Here is a 22561-nt window from a genome sequence, read left to right on the forward strand (position 1 = left end):
TGAGCACAGAACATTTATGCTCACTTGTTGGCAGGTGCAGCTGAAAAGGAACACTACCTCTGTAACCCTTCTTGTGGGAAAACGATCCCCCCAATGGAAGGTCTTTCAAACGCTGAGCATCAAAACAAATTACGTTTAGGAAAAAATATGTGCATGCAACACCTGTTGTGCGAAACCTGTTACGCAGGCATCTTATAGTTCATATCGATGGGGAAATAAAAAGTACAATTTTTTGGTAGCCTATTGGAGTAAGTAGGCAACTATGTTTTAAATGGGTCAGTGATAGCCCATGTGTGGCTCATTTCTGACTGAATATATATAGTTTGTGGATTTCAGCCAATACTGAGAATAATCCTCTATTATTTATGTTGATTCACAGTCACAAACGTGTCTTGATTCAATATGTGACAGATTGCCAAATCCTGTCTTGCTCTGACACCACAGAGCATAGTGGACGCTGACAATAGCAACAAAGAAACCACCATCCACTTAGTATCTTTTACATCATCTAGTTTCTCAGCAACTTTAACCCTAGTGGGCTAAAACTCATGTAGTAAAATAATTACATCAACAAGCTTGCTTCTCCCAAAATGGAGAAGAAAACTAAATTTGTTTGCTATGTAGACTCTTTGCATGCATCTTTGTTTTTGTAGTTATCAGTTTATTTCTTCAATGAAATTGAATTTGACACATCATCTCTTTTTAGGTTGTTTGTTGTTTCAGTGTTTGCACTTTTAAAATCACAGTAGGGGAAGTTTTCTAAGCAACCAGATCAAGAAGGAATTTGCTAGAATTAGAAAATCGAAGCAGAATCATTCAAAAACTTGGAGACAGCATGCTTGTGTGGAGGAGAAGCATTGAAGGCTGAAACAATGGTGCATAAAATATCCCAGTAGGCCATCTTTCAGGCAGTCTTTGCAGAGAGCTCAAGAAATGAACAGCCCCAAACTCTGAACTACTCTGCTACCATTAGAAATGATCCTTCACCCTCAAAGTCATCCTCTTGGGTCATGCTTTAGTCATATTGTCTGGGTGACATGGGATAGCTTGCACTGCATTGGAGAAACAGATTACTTAATTGTTCAGCACGGTCTATCCTGTACCTGTCAGAAGCATTATGTGCCCTTTTAAAAAGTGCTGTAGATAAGAGTGTTGCAAATGGGTTTATTTCAGCAAGCTCACTCGCTTGATAGGATTTGTCCCAAAGTCTGCTCAAACACACCTAGCAGTCTTCTTTCTAACCCTACTTCAAAGCTGTTACCATTCCTTCACTGTCAATTAACGAGTTCACTATTTTTCAAAATATTTACTAAATTCATATTTTTCATGCTGCTAGTCTGAAGTTGGTCTCTGAAAATAAGATGCTCAGGGTTTTGTCCTACTTAGTTAAAAGATGGTTTGGAAAAAACAACCAACCTCCCAGTTCATGGCCCTAAATATGTGCATAACTTTTAATACATGAGTAGTCCCATACTTAAAGTTATGCATGTGCTTAAGTAACTTGCTGAATTGGTGTCTAAGATTGTAAAGTCTTTGAGGCAGGGATTATCATTTATTATATTTTTATTTATTATGTATTTTATTTTTATATAGTGCCTAATGTGGGACCCTGACCTGGTTGGGAACTCTAGGCACTACCCTAAGATAAATATTTAATAATAATATTAATAAAACAATCTAAATAGCCCCCAAATTGAAATGTATTTAAAATCTGGATTTGAGATTGTATTTTCATCTTGAACCCTGTTGTGTGAGAATAGCACAGAACTAGAGAAAAAAGTTGATTTCGTCTCAAGACTGAAAAAGGGTCTTTATTGGAATAATGAACAGTATAAAACCTAAAGCTACACTAGCTCTCTGCTTCTCTCTAGAGCCTTCCCCACCTACAGATTGAAAAGCACAATACACACACCGCCCCCTGCTTTTTCTGTACAGTCTTCAACAAATAAACCAACTGCATGAAACAGGAGAACTTGCAAATCCAGGTGAATTGATCAGATAAACCCTTATCCAGAAGTTGACCAGATCAGGATGAATGATGAAATTGGTGACTTATTTGGATCTAGAATTTGTTGTTAAAGACTCTTATCAATAGGATTATTCTACTTCAGGAAGGCTGGGGTCTAAGAGCTATTTCTAACAGCATTACACAGCTGGATTTGAAATCATCAGAAAATGGTACCTAGTTCTCATGCTTACATTAGTTAGTTTCAGCCATGTAGTAACTTGGGTTCAGTTATACCCATTAATAGCAACTACTATTTTTCTCATCCAGTGCTAGCAGACTGGGCTTTGGTTTAAGGTTGGATAAGCTTACAGCCGCATTATGGCAGTAAAGTGAAACCTTAGATATAGCATCCCTTAGCCTCAAACACTGTAGACAGGGTCACTTAGGAGAAAGCCCCCAGAAAAAAAAGTTTTGCATGCTTCCAGACCATGGCTACTGGTGTATGCTGAAACATCATCAAATGCCAGTATTGGGTCATGGTCATTAGATTATAAAGTGGACTCTTGGATCTATCAGTCTCATGCCTTAGTTCATTTCCACTTCCTGCAGCTTTGCAGAATATTGCTTATTTGCCGTTGAAAGATTTCTGGGACACTTGTGATGCTCAGCAGAAGAGAAGAAAACAGTATCTTTGAAACAGTATTATAAAAGTGTCAGTTTAAGATAAATCTAGCATAAAAATGCCCACAGTTATTTTATATTACTTTGAATGGTCAGTGAAATCTAGATTCAGACTAAGCAACTTGGAGAACTTTTTTTTAATTTTAAAGAAAAAAGTGGCACTGTTATTTGTTCTTTATTTTCAAACTATATTGGAGCACAGAACAACTGGTGTATTCCACATACTTGCATACATACTCCCTACACTGAAACAACCCCATTTGGATAAGCAACCAGACATTTGAATTGTGCCAATAGAGTAGCTCTGTGCCAGCCATACGTATTTAAATATAGAGGTTTGCAAGTGCTAGGAGTACATGCAAATTTGGGGCCTTATTGACTAGCTCTAGTGATGAGGATGGAATTTCTGCAATAAATAGAAAATTGACATGTGTTCTGATTATGGGATGCTAGTCTTGTACAAATTTAGAGGCAATTTCTTTTCCCAGTTACACATGTGTAAAGATAGCGTAAATTACCTTCAGTGAGTTTGAATCAAATTACTCTGGTGTAACAGAGCAGAATTTTGTCTTTGGATATTAGATAGTTACTATCATGAATACTAGTAATTAAAATCAAAGTAAATTAGTGATGAATAAGAAATGCTGTTTTTACATATCCCAAATTTTACTCTAAGCCTCTGAAGCCATTTCTCAGACTCATGAAAGATTTCATCATTGGAGAAGGGCTTAACCAAAAGCCCAGATCCATAACTTCCAAACTGTGTGTGTGTGGTGGTGCAAAATAAACCTGGATCTGGATCTGAACATTTACACATTGTCTTTCTCTTTATGATGACCTGAACCAAATCCACCTGAACTTTGGGGTGTTCAGAATCTGGAGCCAGATCAGAATCTTTCAGATTGTGTTAATCTCTGTTTACACTTTTCACACAATTGCACTGACATGGAAGTGTTCAAATGAAGAATCTATCTTACAAAATCACCCTGAAAGATTGCTTTGTTTGCATACATATACCATGTCGTAGAAGTACTGTGAGTATCTGTATATTTTCATCATCCCCAGAGGAAAAGATAGACCATACTAAATGCTACCCTCATTCAGACTTCATATTGTTCACCCCCTATCCACCATCTCCTGCCTCCAATCACTGATCAGGATTTCCTAATAAAATAGCTAAAAAATGTAAACTTTATAGTATTATACAGAAGCCTTGAATTCCATTGAAGTTTTATTTTTAAGGAAACAAATCTAACAGATTACTAAAATGTGCAGGTCTATTGTACAGCCACATAAAAAGCTTTATGTTTCTGAGCTACAATGTTCTTACATTTCAGATTAGGACACTGGAAAGGCTTTCTGGAGGTCTAATTAAAGTGCTTGACTCATTCCCATTTCCAATGTGTGGCTGTTGCTATACACTTACATTGGCATCGTACTCCCTAAGATACACAACATTTCTCGCCCCCCCACCCCCTGCTTACTCTTGAAGGCAACAATTGTTTTCTCTTTCTTAATTTCAAATGCTAGAATCAGTAAAATACATCCTTTCCTGTACAGATCACTTGGGCCATATCTACATTACAGGTGTACCATTATTACGCTATAATGTAGATGCTTCCTACCTCAACAGAAGGGGATTTTTCATTGATGTAGTTAATCCACTTCTCTGAGAGGCTGTTCTTCCACTGACCTAGCTGCATCTACACCTAACTACAGCACTTAGGGTACAAATTTTTTCCACACCTCTGAGTGATGATCAGGTTGTTCCAATTTTTAAGTGTACAGCTGGCCTTGGGAAGAGACAGTAAAGAAATGTAAAAGTGTCATCATTTGCTAAACAGCAGGAAGTTCAACTGCAGGGAACTGAAATGAAAATTGCTGGGAGCCGACAGCAACTTTTACAGTCATGTCCACTGTAGTTTTAGTCCTAAATCATACACATGTGTGTATGAAAAGTAAATGCATAGAAAGTTCTGTACTTACCATAGCGTCAGCAACTCCGTGTCTGCAAGTCTGGTAAAGAGCATGTACTGCAATATTGTGAGGCAAAAATGTTCTGTCCTTCAGAGTGCACTTCCTTTTTTGAAAGTCTGTGTGGTCTGTCCAGCCTTCACAGGAAGCCATAACAGCAAAATCCTTATTTTGCATATTATCAGAGGCCTAACAATGCTTATAGCTGTATGTATTTTCTTGGGATACAATGTAGTACTGAGAAGGACAAGTGAAAGTGAATTAACATATGTTCATTATATACTCTCCAAAAGGATGATAAACAGGTTAATGACTATAAACATTTTCTCATTAGTGCTTGGTTGAGTTCAAAATCCTATTTTGACTCCTTTCTTTTTAAAAGCCTTTCATGCTTGTTTTCCAGCAACATTCAAATGTCCAGGCTTTGGTAACGCCTTCCTTAATCCATCACCTTCCGGGTCTAACACTGAGGGGTGTTCGGAATTTGAATCCAGAACCCTGACTCTAACAGGTGGAGCAATAACCCTCTATTCAAATACCCCTGAATGTTGGCTGTTCAAAATTCCACTCTAGATCGCAACAGAAAGGCATGATGGTTCAGGACATGTTCCTGCTCTAGCACACGTGGAATGTGGTCAAGTCAGTTTCTCTATGCCTCAGTTCCCCTCTGTAAAAAATGGGAATAATAATACTTCCCTATTTCACGGGGTGTTGTGAGGATCGCTAAATTACAATAGTGTGAGGTGTGTAGGTACTCCTTCAATGCGAACCAATAAGTACTTAAGATAGGCCCATGCTACAAAAGTCTCTCTCTCTTTAATTAACCCCTCCCTGCCAAACCATTTGCTTAGATAAGATGCAATACCAGGCAAAAATCAGAAGTAGGGGGAGTGATGGTGCTATTTCTGATGTTCTTATCTTTTGTCAGTGATGCCTCCCTGAAAGCGTTTCTGTAAAAACCTTCAGTGATTCAGAGCCTGAGGCAGATGTAAGGCAGGCTGGGTTGGCTCACATTTCTTGTGAAATCAACAAGGGCCTTTTCACGCAGAATAATCACTCTGGCATGCTTTTTAAGCAGCATGCACGTAGAGTAACCAATTTTACTATATGTGCTATTCCTCCTCCCCCGAGTTTAACAATGAGCGTGAAAGCTTTAAATATAGATTTAGAAACCTCTGTCATGAGCAGCAGTAATAGCAGCTCTGGCAAGAGTCCGTCTCTTGGTACTATGTTCACTTGCTCTCCCACACAGCAGTTCTCAAATGTTACCTCTCCTGGCCCCCGCAAAAAATTCATAATAAACCAAAATGTTAGTTCCATGAATATTCAGAGCTTTAAAAACTAGGGGAAACATCCAAATAGTTTCTAAACATTTTATTGACTAAGAATATGGATGTAACTCTCAGCAGGAAGATGAAACAGGATGTGTGGTGAAGAGCAGGAGATGAGATAGTAATTAAATTAGATGAAGGTTTTTTTAAAAAATTGGATGTCACAATAATGGGATTCCACCAAAACCAGTAACTCTTCACCCAGCTCATCATATAAAAAGTCTGACATGTCATTGTGAGGATCCCAAAAACATCCCCCAAACCCAAAGTTACTCTTCCTATCTACAACTACTACTGCCTAGTTTTTATACAGTGTTTTTCATCAGCAGATCTCAAAGCGCTTTACCATGGAGGCAAGTACAATTATCCCCATTTTCCAGAGGGGGAAACTGAGGCAAGATAGGTGAAGTGACATGCCCAAGATCACCCAGTTGCAGAGTCAGGAATAGAACCCAGTCCCAATGCAGTGTTCCATCCACTAGGCCACCCTCTTTCCTACATTAAGTACTGAGAGTTATCATCAGGGGCACTTCCTCATGTCTGATGTATGCAAAAATATGCCGTGCTATATTCTCATTTGCTTTCTCAGTGTAAAGGGAGCCTGAGTATAAATATGAATCAAGCCCATTAATTTTTGTGTTGCAGCTATAACCAATGGCAAACAAACAGATGAAAGGTAGGTTAGACTTTGGTCGATGAGAAAATGATTTGATTGTCATATGCATGTTTTTTTTCCCAATGTTATGCCTCACTCTGCTAGCTGGGGACAGAACCTGTGTTTGAAGAGCAAGGAAGAAAGCTAGAACAGAGAGAAGAAAGTTAGGAAGCCAGTAAAGCTGGGAAGTTGGGGAGGGTCCAAGTTGGGAGCCTGTCAGGTTGTCTGGAAAGTGGCAAGGGGGCCTGAGGAAGAGGTTATGGGGAGTGGCTAAAGCTGGGTATCTGTCATGTCATGGAGAGGGAGTGGGAACCTGTCATTGCCTACCCAAATCTTCTGAGATTTGACCATCACTAATTCCAGGCAGGACACTGCCAGTCCTGCAGCCCCTGGCTACCCACTTGCAGCATGCCCCTGCTAGCTGAACAACACGGAACTAGGAAACAATAAGTCAAGAGAAACAAAAGATTTAAATGATTTACATTAATATTTCTCCTTTTTTTTTTTTCCAATAATGACAAATTATTTTTTCTTGGAGGCATTGGGTAGCATGTATCCCAGTGCTAAAAATAAAATAAATAAATAAAAATGCACATTGAACACCAATCACACCAGCTAATCTCCTTAAACATTTATTTTGATCAGATTTTGTTTTTGATTAGCAACTGTTTAAGCTATAGGCACTCATGAAGCATACAATTCCATTGGGCTGATCTCTCTTCTGCCAACAGGAACCTTGAGCAGTAGAATAATTGCAGCGTTCATGCATGTCTTTGAAGGCTGTATTGCTTTCCATAAGAAACACCTGTCAAAAGAAAGATTAGAGAATTCACATAGAAAGTATCTATCATGTCAATCAGATAGTTTGCCTTATTTTAAATAGTGAATGTCACAGCTTACTGGAAACATGATTTCAGTGTCTCTCTAATATGATTCTAATGTAGGCTGAACAAGTCAAAGAAGGCCTGATTTTTCAGAAGTGCTTAGCACCTATAACTCTGATTGACGTCAGCTGGAGTTATGGGCGCTTAGCGCTTCTGAAAGCCAGGGCTTCAATGTATTTTAATTGGGTAAGGTGATTTGATTGTGCAATACAGTAGGAAACATATTTGGATATGTAGGCTCGGTGTACATTATTATGACATTTACCTTCCGGACTGTGTTATAAACAGGGCCAGTTGTGAATTGCAGGAGTAAAATAAAGCAGTTCCTGTGATTTTAAGGACTTCAGTTAGCTGGAATGGAGAGGAGGTGCTAGAGATGTGGCTCCCTTGTTGAGGGATGCGTGGCCCCCACACAAGCTCTAACTTAAACCACGGGCATGAATGCCCTACGGGTGTTACACTTTTAGAAGACAACATGGCTGAGCTGCGTTCCAGCGTGCCGGTTCTGTTCCCAGTCTTGCCTGCGCCCTGAAAGCAACGTGTCCCTCCTTCCCCTGACACTGTGGGTGAGAGTGCGAGCTGGCACAGGGAGCAGTGCAGCTGTCTCTACCAACAGAGAGTTCCCCATGTGCTGGGGGACTTCTCCAATGGCTGGTCCCTATTGGCTTAAAGCCACTTTGCACCGGAAAAACCTTACAGGCCTTTCCTACATATTTGCTGTTTTTGCAGGGTTTTTCTCCCCAAATTAAATAAAAAAAACAGTTTTCATCATTTCAAGGTGAAAGACTCAAAGCTGCTGTTAAAGTAATACTAGGAAGTCTTACTAAACTCACCAAATAATAGAATTCAGGGTTAAGAACTTTCAACTCCATTGTTTACATCTCATAGAGAGGCAGACAGACAGAAACTGGGAGGCTCAGTCTGACTGGAATCAGGGCTCAATTTTCAGCCTGGACTTAGCCAAGATCCCCATTCTTGTGCCTGCAATTTTGTGAGCACAACATGGGTCATCGAGATGCCCAGCTACCCAATTTGCAGGTGCACCATAACGGAGCACACAATTATTTGCATCCAAAAATTTCAGACACAAGATGGAAAGTCAGTTTTTAAACACAGTCTCAGAACATGGATCTAAATCAGATATTTAACAGGGTTTATTAATTTCATATGGATGATGCACACAGAATATTTCCATTGGGGTTGCTTTGGGAGGGATACAGGTCGTGATGCAGCAAAACCTTTTCATTTAAATACACTTGTTATGTTGGAAGGTGTTAATGGCTGCCACCAAGCAGGTCTGATCTAGAGACACCCAGACCTTGTTAAAGCCATACAGATGCTAACCAACCTTCCTTCAGGCAAAATGGAAGAAACAACTAAATGCCTCTTTATGCAGTAATAGCTGGAAACAATAGAAATTCAATACCCAAGTCAGTGGTCCACATGGCAAGGCCAACCAGAGGTTAAAAACTGTGTGGGTTGAGAGATTTCCCTGGGACTGATTGCAAACACAGCAGCTAATGGCTGGCTTAGCAAGCCATTTGTGTGCGAGAGGCAGAAAGCAGAGAAAGCCAGCTGAAAGGGAGAAAGCAGATGTAAACAAACAGGATTGCACCAAAGAATACCTGGCACAGTTCATCAATTTCTCCTTCTACTGGAAGCAAACCTGTAAGGCACCAAATACTGTTTGGGCCAAAGGGCAACAATACATTACCATCACAGTGAGGTGCTACTCACCTTTTTTAGACTTGCACAATTATTTTGCCTGAGAACAGTGGCTTTTTTCGATGCTGTCACCTTGGCATGGCCTGCCCCCTGGTCCTGGAGCAGGATTATTACACTGACGAGTTCGAGCGCGTTCTCCTTGCACGCAGTGGGACCAAGCAGTCCAGCAGCTCCAGCCCCCATCGGTGACCTTTTTATCTGTATTGGGCCAAACCAGCATTAGTCCAGCAACCTGCTGCCTTGGGTGTAGTGGCACTGGTGCAACTGTTCAGGAAGTAACTATTTTGAAGTAGCACAAGATGGAACAGAATTCAGCCCAGACTCTCAACTATGGTGGCTCTAGAAACCCAAAGCAGTAAAACTAATTTTCATCACAAAGAACCAACAGATTGGATGCTGAAAACACATAGGGCCAATGGCACTACTGGGTGCTCAGCAGTTTTGAAAATCCAGCCATATATGTAAGTGTCTAAAAATCAAATGCAGAGCCTCACTTTGGACACCCATTTTGACACAAGGAATAAATCTATTGCATAAGAAGGAGCCATTTCTACAGAGTCGCTTTTCATGGCAGAACTGCATTAAAAATAGCCATTTTCCTTGTCTACGCTGGGAACTGGGATTATTTATTCTGCAGAAGAGAAGAATGAGGGGGGATTTGATAGCTGCTTTCAACTACCTGAAGGGGGGTTCCAAAGAGGATGGATCTAGACTGTTCTCAGTGGTACCAGATGACAGAACAAGGAGTAATGGTCTCAAGTTGCAGTGGGGGAGGTTCAGGTTGGATATTAGGAAAAGCATTTTCACTCGGAGGGTGGTGAAGCACTAGAATGGGTTACCTAGGCAGGTGGTAGAATCTCCTTCCCTAGAGGTTTTTAAGGTCAGGCTTGACAAAGTCCTGGCTAGGATGATTTAGTTGGGGATTGGCCCTGCTTTGAGCAGGGGGTTGGACTAGATGACCCCTGAAGTCCCTTCCAACCCTGATATTCTATTCTATACGATATGCTGGGGGCCAGATCTTCAGCTGGTGTAAACTGGTGCAGCGCCATTGAAGTCATGGAGTTATGAGGATTTACACCAGCTGATAATGTTTAATTCACTATTGTAGACACAATTTACACTGGTGTAGCTAACCATCCATGACATATAACTGGATAAAATGCCCTGGTGCAAATTGTACCACATCAGTGCAAATTGTGTCTACACTAGGGGGTTGCACTGGTTCAGCTCCACCAGTGGCTAAAAACCCAGTGTAGATGATGTAGACTATGCTTTATATAAATAGCTACGATTACCTTAGTGTTTGTATTGTTCCTTACACTTACTACATTATAGCAAATACTGAGTAATGTTTTTTAGTTATCGAAGGCTTTGGGCAAATTGTGAAGGATGAGCGCTACAGGGCAGAGAGTGTTACAGCAATCAAAAGTTGGTAGCAATCAAAAGAAGATTGCTGTCCCTGCCATTGTCCTGTGTGTTAATAGGAAGCAGGGAACAGTTGGTAGCAGGGCTGGAGCACAAGAGAGACTTTGTGACGTAGAGATGGGACTTGAAATGTTAGGCTGCCTGCTTATTGGCACCTACAATATACTGGACCAATCTAGCTGTAAGCCTGCATTATGTGATCATGCAACATGAGGCATACATTTCTAAGCACTGGGCTTTTGCAGAAAACCTGAAGAAACCCAGCTAGGAAAATGGAAATGGCTCTCTTGCCTGAATCTGATTCTCTGCTTTGGTTCCATGCCATTGCCAGTCGACATTCTTGCTCAGTTAATTTTCTTGTTTGAGAGAGTTTTTGGATATCTTTACAAGGCACAGTAATGGACAGGGGATAGAGAGATGAATCTCTTCTCCACTTAACAGAAATACTTTACAGGCTAAAAACTAACTTCCATCCCTCATGCCCAGCTGAATAGGTCAGCAGAGTGTGTAAATCTGTTCTTAGATATAAGAACTTACAGATCGTGTTTAATTCTATCTGGATAGAGACCATATTTTCAAAGTAAGCTCCAACATACATGCTGACAACATCTTAATTTATGTCTGCTTAGAACATTGACAGTGCATGAATATCTACTAACCTTCATCTACTCTTGATTTGGGGATTTGGCAGGCATCTCCCTTAAAATAGCTGGAGCATAGACATATGCACTCTCCATCCACCAGCAACAAGGTGCCACCATTTTTGCAGGGTTTGCATTTGCACACACTGTACTCTGTAATGTATTCCTCAATGGCTCTTTCCAGATTCTGTTTCTTTATATGTGCATCTTTCATGTTTACTGGAACAAGAGTATATATTGGAGATGGCTGTAAAGGAAAAAACCCCATACATTATAGACATTATTTCCCCTATAATCATGTCTAAATCCTTTCCATATACAAATCTTTAGAAAAAGTTATTTTAAACAAATCCTTTCTTCTGATAACATGAAGTCTCCTTACTTATAGTTTGCACCATGTATCTGGTATAACGATTGGATGTGGGTTATTTTAATCCTGCAGCAATGGCATGCAGACCAGATAGCTCAAGATTCAGATCCCCATAGTTGCACCCAAAATACATTACAGAGCCCACTGACATAGTCTTCATCCAAAGAATGGGTTGGAAAATGATATTGACTATAACATTCTTATATAAATAAATCAACAGTGCACCCATCGCCTGGAATGCTCTGTTCATTTCTGGTCACCTTATCTCAAACATGTTTATCTAAAAGATACATTCTAGTTCAAACAAGAATTATTTCAGGGCAGTTCTATGGCCTGTTATACAGGAAATCTGACTAGATGAACACAGTGGTCCCTTCTGGCCTTAGAATCTATTAATCCATTAAGAAAGACCAAAGCTACTAAGATGAAGAAACTAACTAACAGTTAATGATAAGCAAAGTAATTCTTGATATTTTCCTCACCATAGGAAAGGGAACTTTCACAGGTAATTATGATATATGAATTTGTAACATGGCCTAGAAGAAACTCTCCTTACCTTCTGCTGGATCACCACTGGAGCATCAATCAGTGAGTTAGCCCACTGTATATAATCCTCTACATCAACCACTTTGGCATTCCTCAGTAGCATTTCTTTTATTTTCACAGAAAAATCAATCTTCCCTCCCTCAACCAAAGAAATGATGTCATCAATAACTGCATCATCATCATGAGTGTCTACAGAGAGAGAGTGCAAGCGAGAGAAAGAGAGAGAGAGAATGACTGGAAGTTTAATGGCCACAGATTCTAGCACAAATCAGCTCACGTCTCCCCAAAGTAACTAGAAGGAAGATTCCATCCTATAAGACTGTGGTGAAATCTCATTTAACTTTGCTAATTCTCCATCATTTGTGAGAAATCTCACTTTATGAATTTTGCAATCACACCAAAATGCCAAAAATGTAAGAAAAGAAAAAGGGCTTCTAAGGGGTTAGCATGGCACGGATGGACAGGTGGGTAAACCAGATGTCACAGAAATGTAGGATGTAGTACACATTGTTTAATGAGTGGCATAGTATCACCTGAGCTGCACTAGGAAAGGATAAAGGTTAGACTGGCCTGGGTAGCACAGCTAAAAGTTGAGTTGCATGAACAGAGCAGTGCAGGGAAGCCTGCAACACCTGCCTGTCCTGTGCTTGGTATTAAATCCTTCTCCCTCAGCCTTTTATGAACACTGTATTAGGTTAGACATTTAACTGGTTTTAAAAGAAGGGGAAGAAATCAACATCCTCTCTCTTTAAGCAAAAGAGTTTGCAGTTTTGATCACACAAACTAAAGATACACTTACAATTAGATTTCCTGTTGATGCTTTTGCATTTACCACCTTTTACACCACCTTGGAAAGCCAACTCTTTATTTACTAGACTGACATCTAAATGATAACCGAGACATTTCTTTACATCATCTTCCGTGACTTCTGCAAATGCAATTAATTTGGAGATCATTAGGGGAAAATGCATATTTGGTTTTAAAAACAAGAAAATAAGAAAAAATGAATATGATTTTATACTTCTTGAGGCCAAGTTTCAGGACTGCTGAAAAAACGTGTTGCCTTCATTCTTCCGCTGTCTTTCACCCCCTCTCCCTCTCCCAGGTTATGAATTCAATGCAGTTTGCCTCTGGAGTTTCGACCTATTGGTGGGCTGCCCAGTGATTAGGAAAACTCTAGGAACACTCCCTCTATTCGCAACTCCTTAAAAAGTAACATTCTCCTGTTTTCCAGGGCTGCCCTTCCTTGAGGGATGATTCTTCCCCTCTTTCCTCTGGGGATTGTGTCTTTCTCTGTTGCTTCTCATTTCTTTTTTTATGTCTGTTGTATCACTGAATCCTCTCAATCTTTTCCTTCCCCATCACCCAGTCTTACCCAAACTGTTTCCTGGATATTCCCCTCTTTCTACCATAAAGTTAATGTAACTTTATTAATCTGTTCCATGCCCGCCCTCCCACCCCATCACGACCACTCTTATTCTACCCTTTCTCTCGTACAGCTACTCTTTTCTATCTATTGATCGTAAATAATTGAAGTCTAATCTTGTTCTACCACTGCAGTCAATGGGAGTTTTCCCTCAAGATCAGTGCCTCAGAGAGCACCTATCACCATAGTATCTAGCTGGTGAACACAAGAATATAAGTATGTATAAAGGACTTCTCTGTCTCAACTCCTTGCTTATTGCCTGGGCTGACAGGGAATTTTAATGCCATAAGGGGCATGTATTTATTTGTTTGGCTTCAGAATTCGCATGAGAATTATTTTTTTCTTTATTTTAGAATGATCACTTCAATCTACCACAAAAGCCATACCTCCCAACACTGTATGTGAAGAAGGATTAAGTTACTGTTTTCCTATCTCAACCAGAGAAAAATTCCAATATTAACATTAAAGGCTGTAAAAAAGTTCCAACACAGCCAAATACAGCATCTGCATTCAGTAAGGTTCTTGATTTTACTACCAATTTAGATGTACAAAGAGATCAAATGACAAGTTACCTATGATCACAAATTGAATTTTGTAGCTCAGCTAGCATTAGGATTTGGGATCCTCTATGAACCAGACCACATGGTCACCAACCACTAGTAATATTTGAATACTGTAGTTTTTAAATAAAAGGTTTTCACGGATGACAGACTTCCATTAAGATTGTTATAAAAAGATGGCCTTAAAGTGAATGAGCCAGATTCTGATCTTATTTACACTGGTAGAATTCCCGAGTGACTCCACTGATTCCAATAAAGTGACTTTGGTGTAACTGAGATTAATGTTTGGCTCAGGATTTTAATTCTGAAAACGAATGACCAAGGCTCCTATCCTACAATGAGGTACACAACATGGTCATTCCCTTGCACGTGCATGGAGTCTCACTGACTTCAATCAGGCTCTGCACAAGGTTCTGTCTCCACATCTCATATTGCAGGATTGGGGCCTATTTGTTGATCTATTGGCTATAGGCAGAGCAATAAAATGCATACCTTTTAACTTCATGGCATAATTATCCAAAACATACAGAAGTTCGTATTTTCCTCCCACAGTCCCAGAGACAGCATAATGTGTTCCATACATTTCTAGAAATCTAAAATATTCCCCCTTGTCATATTCAGTGGGCAGATACTTCACATCTTCAAGGAAAGTATCTGTTAGCTGTACACGCTGACTTCGCATTTGGAATCTTCCCAGTTGTATTTTTCCTTTGACATGCAGAAAGGTTTGTTTCTGTACAAAAGGCACAATCAGACATGTTTTACTCAAAAGACAATGCAGAACTTTCAAATATTGTATGGGATACTCTAGCATTTTGGGACCAGGACAAACTTGTTTAGACAGAATAAGAAGTTCCCTAAAACTTCACCTAAAACTTAATCTGAAGAAGTAGCAAGAAGTTTGGATAATTTTAGGGTTTTTTTCCATTTTTGCACAACTCTCCACTTCCCAATTTCAATAAATCAGACTCGTTGTGTTCTACTGTTTTCAGATATCACGTGTGTAGGTTTGGTTTTTTTTAAACCAGATTCTCTATAAAATACTTCCCTGACTTAATTTTGTGACATACAAAAATAATTCAAGCCAGTTTGCCAGATAATGGGCCCTGTTCCTCCACCCTCAGAAGTCAATGGGAGATATGCCATTGCCTACAATGGGAAAAGGATTAGGATCTTCCTTTTTTGGAAGTGCCCTGCTACTCTTAAACTGTCAAAATGAAGGGTGTAGCTCCATTTTCAAAAACACACATCATGAAATCAAATCCAGCAGATTTCCTACTATGCAAAACAGTAAGTCATATGAGTGCCACACTCTACTCTAACTAGATGTAATACTACATACAAATCATCATTATGACTCATACATGGCTGATGTTGATGCAAACAGAAAAGCTCATATCGCAGCCCAGATTAAGGTTGGGGTATTGAATATTTCATATGCCTAAAGATAGGAGCATAAAACATGAAACAGTCTCACTTAATGGTGCAAACAAATGCATAAATCCAAAGCCTCAAGTCAACATTAAGTGAAACAAATCCACACAAAAGGACAAGACTTTCTAAAATAGGAGCCTAAAGTTAGGCCTCCCACTTATGGGGAATGTTTTCAAATGTAGGCATAGGCTCCAAGACCCATTCCTATCTAACTATGGTACTTATATTGTCCTCATTAAAGTAGAGCCTAAATATCTCAGAATCTTCAATGTTTCTGAAGCCAATACCATTACCCTAATTTTACAGGTTTCAGAGTAGCAGCCGTGTTAGTCTGTATCTGCAAAAAGAACAGGAGTACTTGTGCCACCTTAGAGACTAACAAATTTATTTGAGCATAAGCTTTCATGAGCTACAGCTCACTTCATCGGATGCATGCAGTAGAAAATACAGTGGGGAGATTTTATATACACAGAGAACATGAAACAATGGGTGTTATCATACACACTGTAATGCGAGTGATCAGGTAAGGTGAGCTATTACCAGCAGGAGAGAAAAAAAACCTTTTGTAGTGATAATCAAGGTGGCCCATTGCCAGCAGTTGACAAGAATGTGTTAGGAACAGTGTGTGTGTGTGTGTGTGTGTGGGGGGGCAAATAAACATGGGGAAATAGTTTTACTTTGTGTAATGACACATCCACTCCCAGTCTTTACTCAAGTCTAAGGTAATTGTGTCCAGTTTGCAAATTAATTCCAATTCAGCAATCTCTCGTTGGAGTCTGTTTTGGAAGTTTTTTTGTTGAAGAATTGCCACTTCTCGGTCTGTAATCAAGTGACCAGAGAGATTGAAGTGTTCTCCGACTTTTACAGAGGACAACAAGAAACAGAGAGGCTAAATGATGCAGGAAGTCTGTAGCAGAGAAGGGAATTGAACCCAGGTCTCTGGCTAGTGCCCTATCTACTAGATAATCTATTCTCATATATAAACTAACCGCTATGCCACTAAATAATAGGCTTCATTTTCAAACATTTAGCTGCCAGGAAGTTGTCAATGGGAATTTGCTGGTTGCTTAGCACTTTTGAAAAGCTGGCTACTTATTTATGAATCCAAATATGAAGTTGGGTGCTGAATTTTAGGCTCCAATTTTTGGAAATCTTGGCCAAGCTCCACTTTACCAAATTGTATGACTGACTATGGTGCTACTTCCACTGTTGCACTAGAATGTAGATCTGACTGCCAACATGTGATATTGGGAGTAGAACTTCCACTGCTCATGAAGCACTTGGAATAAAAAGATTCTTGTCATTAGCATTCAGTAGTGTTAAGGCTTAAATATACTCCATGAGCCAACCATTAGTGACAAATGTAAGTCCTGAGACATTTGCAGACCTCATCCAAGAGAGGGCAGTGGTACACAAACACATCAACTAATAGATTACAGTGAAATACTAAGAAATGTAGCCCACTAACAGCTGAACTTACTGTCAAAAACAATGCTTAAATAGCCAAATACCTTACAGCTTTAGAGATCCTTAACTAGCTGTTCCTTTTCCAGTCACCACCCAGCTTTCCAGTCTGTATCCCATTGCCAACCCCTTTTAAAAAGTCAGGGTCTTTTTCCCCATTGACCTATTACTGCTTTTTCTCAGTGGTGTATCATTATTTTACATTATTCACTTATTCCTGGGTAAGATGAAGAAAGCAAATAAAGGTTAATTTATAAAAGGAATTTACACCTAAGTGACAGGACAGTCTCATCCACTTGTCCCCCCATCATAACACAGGGAGGCTTGTTGTCCCCTGTCTCCTTCCTTGACCACCTAAAGAGGTTTATGAGTCTGCTACTGTCTGTCAGTTAGGGGCGTTGTTCATGCTTTTAGATCTTGAGCTCCTGGGTTCAATCCCTACAGACAACCTGACTGAGGTACACCTTGCCTTTTAGTATTATTTTCATAGTGGGTCTAATCTTTTGCAAAATGTGTACTAGCCCTGCGTTTTCTATTACCTTCTTGTAACTTACTGGTTAGAAAGGGTATTTTAGGCTGAAACTTGATCCAGATTAAAATGGGTCTCACATTTATTTCTTGATATGAAATTCAAGCAGAAACAAACCCTCAGACAGGGCCAAATCTTGTGATCAGATCCTCAGCCCCATTAACTCCACTTTGTAGCACTTTGGCAGTGCAAAGCAGACTTAAAGCAAGCGTAAGAGGCCATGTGCTATAGACAGAGCAATAAAATGCATAAAGGCAATCAAGCCTTTGGTGGCTTGCGTAATGCTCTGGTGGCATAAAGCTGATGTATCTGCCACCCATCCCCATCACAGGCCTTGGCATAGTGTGTGGCCAAGGAAAGGGAGGCTTGCTGGATTGCTCTTGGACACTGGTGATCCTCAACTGCTGGAATGGACTTTGGGGAGGAGGGATAGCTCAGTGGTTTGAGCATTGGCCTGCTAAACCCAGGGTTGTGAGTTCAATCCTTGAGGGGGCCATTTAGGGATCTGGGGCAAACATTGGGGACTCGTCCCGCTTTGAGCAGGGGGTTGGACTAGATGACCTCCTGAGTTCCCTTCCAACTATGATATTCTATGATTCTATGACTCTTAGGAGCCATGGCAACTGGTGCAACTTAGAATAGTCCTTTGTGACCTGTTTCCCTCTGAGATGTGCTGTGCAACAAATGGCTGGTCCTGAAGATCTGACCCTTGGGTTATTAACCTACATGCTCCATCAAGAGCACCCAAGCTTTGCCTGCCTGGGTCTTCATTGCAATTTGTTACTTAAAGGCTGTGTCTAATTTGCACACAGTGGAATAGATCACAACTGTTCACTGATAAAAATGGATCATTGCATGCTGATATCTTTGGTTTCTGGCAACATCAATCCATATTGAAGGCCAAGGTGGTGAAATAGGCTGCATTTGACCCACATTATGGCTACTCCTGAAGTAAACTTTAATCTTTACATTGCCAACATTTTGCCAGTCCCCCCTGTATCGTGTGAGGAGGGCAACAGACATCCTGAACAGTTTGGAAGATTAATACCTGTATAGCCCAACAGTATGCGAATTTCAGATCCTATGAAATTACTACATACAATGTTTTATGCCATTGAGCTTACCCTTTCTTTGGAGTACCGGAAGATATAATTTAGACTTTCATTCCTTGAAAACTGGTAGCCAAGGGAGCTGTTTATAGATATGGCCTGATTGTTTTCAGTAGGTGTGTATTTTACTGACATGGAAACCGAAAAATATTCTTGTTTTTCATGGTAAATCTCTTTTATCATGGTCACACGATCATAGTAGAACTCAGTTGTGAATCTTTTCTCAGCTTTTGTCTTAGGAAAAAAAGAGAATAACAGATAAAAAACCATGTATGATCTATTTAACAAAACCACAATAGCTTGAAACTTATGTAATGAACAGATACTAAAACTGCATGTTTTATTCTCATGTCATCACAAATCGTATGATAAAACAAACAATCTATATAAAACAGGTGCTGAGGAGCATATAGTAGATGAGGGTCTAGGGACTGATAGGTATAATACTAAGTCAGTTTGTATAGGATTTGGACCCAAACTTCAAGAAATAGAACAACATTAAGTCCATGGAAAACAGAAAAGTTTGTTTACATGGTTGCATTGTCATTTCAAACAAGTAAAATATTAATGAGGGCTGGTCAAAAAAGATATCCATTGAAACTGTTTTGAGATCGAAAATTGGGTTTTTGACAAAATGAAGTTTGGTTGGCTTGTTTGTTTTGCAAAAAGTCTCTTTTCCATGGAAACTTTACATTTTTTGTTGAAAAAATAAATGTCTGAAATCAAAAATATTTGGATTTGGTTGTTGTGCTGTGGTGCCTCATGGAAGCTGTAGTTTGGTTCTCCTCTATGGGCTAGGCTCCCTACCCTGGCCACATCTCCTATGATTAGGGTTGGTAGAATTTGATTTTTTTAAAATAATTTTGATGGATAATATCAATGTTTATTTTAACCATTTTTGTTATTTTTATCCACTTAAATTTCACAGTTACAGAAAATTATGGGTTTTCATCAATTTTTATCCGTTTAAATTTTCAGATTTGTGGGAAATTACTGTGGGGGGTCCATATCATTATTTAATAACAGACATGGATTTCAAAAAGCTAATGCTTTATAACTCTTAAATCACAAATAGTCAACATCACATGTCAAAATACACAAAGTAAATAGCTTTAAATCAAACTAAGATTTCAAGCAGCATTTTTCTTATGTTGCCTATTGGTAAGTTTGGATGATCATAGATGGAAATACTTTTTAGTTGGTTTGTGTACGTATGGTGAAATGGACATTTACCAACTTTTATTGATAAAAAAAATCAAACCCTTCCAAGTCTACCTATGATGCACCATGGCCAGAGACGCCCATAATGGAACAGTCTCTTCTCATCCTGAGGGGAGACTGTGGTGCATCATGGGAGTTGTAGTTTAATCAGGTAGTCTGGCCTATATAGGAAAATGGGAGCATGAGGCATGTGAACCACAACTCACATGGGGCACTCTGCCAGCATTTCCAAATGGAAAGAATTTGGTTTTCAGCTGAAAAATATGTCAAAATGTTCTGTGGAAAATTTTGATGAAAACAAAATTTTCTGTCTAATGAAAGCCCATTTTCTGACCAGCTTTAACTAGTATGTGAAACAACTATTGCTGCACTTTGGTCTTGATTTCTCTATAGAACAAGAAGAAAACTGGAGATTAGATACTTTCAGAATGTAAAGGTGAATATTTTCAAAAGTGACTAGTGATTTTGGGTGTCAATATAAGGTGCTCACTGCAGTCTGAAACACTTTAAAGCAGCCTGTCTTTTAGAAAATGCTATATAGCTCATCTATGAAAATCAGACTCCTTTAAGAGCTGTCAAGTTGGCAGCCAAATCAGTAATCACTTGAAAAACTTGGCCAAAGACTGCTGTATGGAGGGTATAATTTGGATTTTACTTTGACAACACAAGAATCTCACAGAGCTTTCATGGAGAAACCAAAATCATTTGCAGAAATGTCATGACAAGTTTCATACTGTTGCTTCAGAATTTACCATTGTGTTACATGGTTGGCATGATTTTTTTTTAATCTTTGCTCGCAGTCACTGAAAATGCCTTTTATATGTGACAAATGCTTGTCAAACTGTGATCATTTTGTAGATTCAACTATGACATGCATAATTTAATTTCATTTGGCAATTTTAATTATTTTTGCCTTTGCAGGGTATGTGTAAAAGGCAAAATTATCCAGTTTCACACGTGGCACGAATGTATCATAAAACTCTAAAAAATCAAAACAAATGGAACTCCTTCTCCCCCTCTCACCCCCAACATCTGGATCAGCTCAGCTGTTCATAAGTAAGCTAAGTTGCAGTGACTTTTCCTCCCTTTTTTCTTTTTGCTTCAGTTGGTGTAAAGTCTTCGCTATGTAAAACTGGGAAAGTGCCATTACATTTAAGGGATTATAATCTTCCATTTCCTATTAGGATGTAGATAGGAATCTTTATGGAGTCTCAACCTCAGAAATGAAGCAGAATTGCCATTTTACCTTCTTTTATCTTCGGTACCGGTCTATGGCTAATTCCGAATACCTGCTTTTAATGTTAAATAAAAATACTAATAGTATCATATTTTTTGTATTAGCAGAATATACAGGTTTGGTAACAGAGAAGTGCTACCACCATCAAAAATAAATACACATGCTGCATGGCAAGGCTTTATGGGTCAGATTTAGCTACCTTTACTTGTATTGGCACAGAGCCTTAGCTGCTGTGAAGTCAATTGGATACATAAGTTATAACTGCTCAGGTACAGAAGTATTTCTCCAGGAAAAAAGTTTAACTAAAAAGTAGCTTTTAATATTTTTCAGGAATTTCTTCTTGAAGCACCCTTAGATTGCCACCAAGTGACTTCTTGCTTATGTAGACGCAGAAAACTAGGTAGCGATAGAATAGTAGTTATTTTTAGCTATAAACTGAACTGAGGCTGAGCCACCAAAGGGATTAGCATCCAAATCTCCTAGAAGGCTCTGAAAAATCTTCATCTGAATCTGCAAAGGAAAGGTGATCTAGTGGTTATGGGACTCAACCGGGGCTCAGGAGAGCTAGACTCTCTGGGAAAGTTACTTCATTTCTGTGTGCCTCAACTCCCCATCTGTAAAATGGAGATAATAATGCTCCCTTCTTCCCACCTGTTCTCTCTGTCTTGACTATTTAGAGTTTAAACTTGTTGGGGAAAGGACTGTCTTTTACTATGGACTGAGTGAGCACACTAAACTTAATGGGTAAATGGGTTACTTCTACACTTGGAGCTGGAGGTGTGATTCCCAGCTCACATACACACACTCGCTCTAGCTCTCATTGAGGCAGTGTACTAAAATAGTAGCGTAACTGTGGTAGCCTGGGTAGTGGCGAGTAGCAGCACGGGGTAGCCGCCCCCTGCACAAACCCACCAGGCCCTGTGGTACGTAGTCAGGAAGGCTAGCCCATTCTGCTGCTCCAGTTACACTACTGGTTTAGTGCACAACCTCAATGAGAGCTAGAGCGAATGTGTGTTCAGGAGCTGGGAATCACACCTCCAGCTCCAAGTGTAGAAGCCACCTTAGTTGAGACCCCTAGGAACTACCATTAATACAAATAATAAATTCTGTTCTCTTCTGAATTCTGCCAAAATCTTACGACAGAAGATTTTTTAATGCCTGATTTAAGAGAGAGTTTTGACATCCTGTTGGAAAACTTAATCTCAGTCAACCTTCTCCTAATTTTTACACAGAGACATACATCGTAGTTGAGAAAAGCAACGTTCCATGGCTTGCGGTAATAGGTCCTGGTATTCCCATCACGCACTCGGTCACAAACACCATTAAAATACTCATTTTCAAATGGGCTTGCCATTGGCTGCATCCCTAGAATGTTGATTCTAGAAGGAAAATAAAGTAACG

At 39.5% G+C, this 22561-nt stretch overlaps 2 protein-coding genes across 3 annotated transcripts in view; both read right to left on the minus strand.

Moving 5' to 3' along the window:
- FYB1 (FYN binding protein 1) overlaps positions 1 to 4695 on the minus strand; it is a 124490-nt gene extending 119795 nt beyond the window's left edge. For both annotated transcript variants that reach the window (XM_084629147.1, XM_084629146.1), the window contains exon 1: positions 4616 to 4695. In XM_084629147.1, the coding sequence (XP_084485273.1) occupies positions 4616 to 4618 (3 nt within the window). In that variant the 5' untranslated portion in view covers positions 4619 to 4695. The remainder of the gene's footprint in view (positions 1 to 4615) is intronic.
- A 2510-nt stretch (positions 4696 to 7205) lies between these two features.
- Positions 7206 to 22561, minus strand: part of C9 (complement C9) — a 30218-nt gene continuing 14862 nt past the window's right edge. Inside the window, exons 5-12 of the mRNA XM_084629655.1 lie at positions 22401 to 22539; positions 18718 to 18936; positions 14659 to 14899; positions 12980 to 13108; positions 12191 to 12369; positions 11283 to 11511; positions 9211 to 9396; positions 7206 to 7394 (exon numbers count right to left, since the gene is read on the minus strand). Coding sequence (XP_084485781.1) covers positions 9230 to 9396; positions 11283 to 11511; positions 12191 to 12369; positions 12980 to 13108; positions 14659 to 14899; positions 18718 to 18936; positions 22401 to 22539 — 1303 coding nt within the window. The 3' untranslated portion in view covers positions 7206 to 7394; positions 9211 to 9229. The remainder of the gene's footprint in view (positions 7395 to 9210; positions 9397 to 11282; positions 11512 to 12190; positions 12370 to 12979; positions 13109 to 14658; positions 14900 to 18717; positions 18937 to 22400; positions 22540 to 22561) is intronic.

The sequence above is a fragment of the Lepidochelys olivacea genome, assembly GCF_965140295.1.
Source record: "Lepidochelys olivacea isolate rLepOli2 genome assembly, chromosome: 5".
Taxonomy (NCBI): Eukaryota; Metazoa; Chordata; order Testudines; family Cheloniidae; genus Lepidochelys; species Lepidochelys olivacea.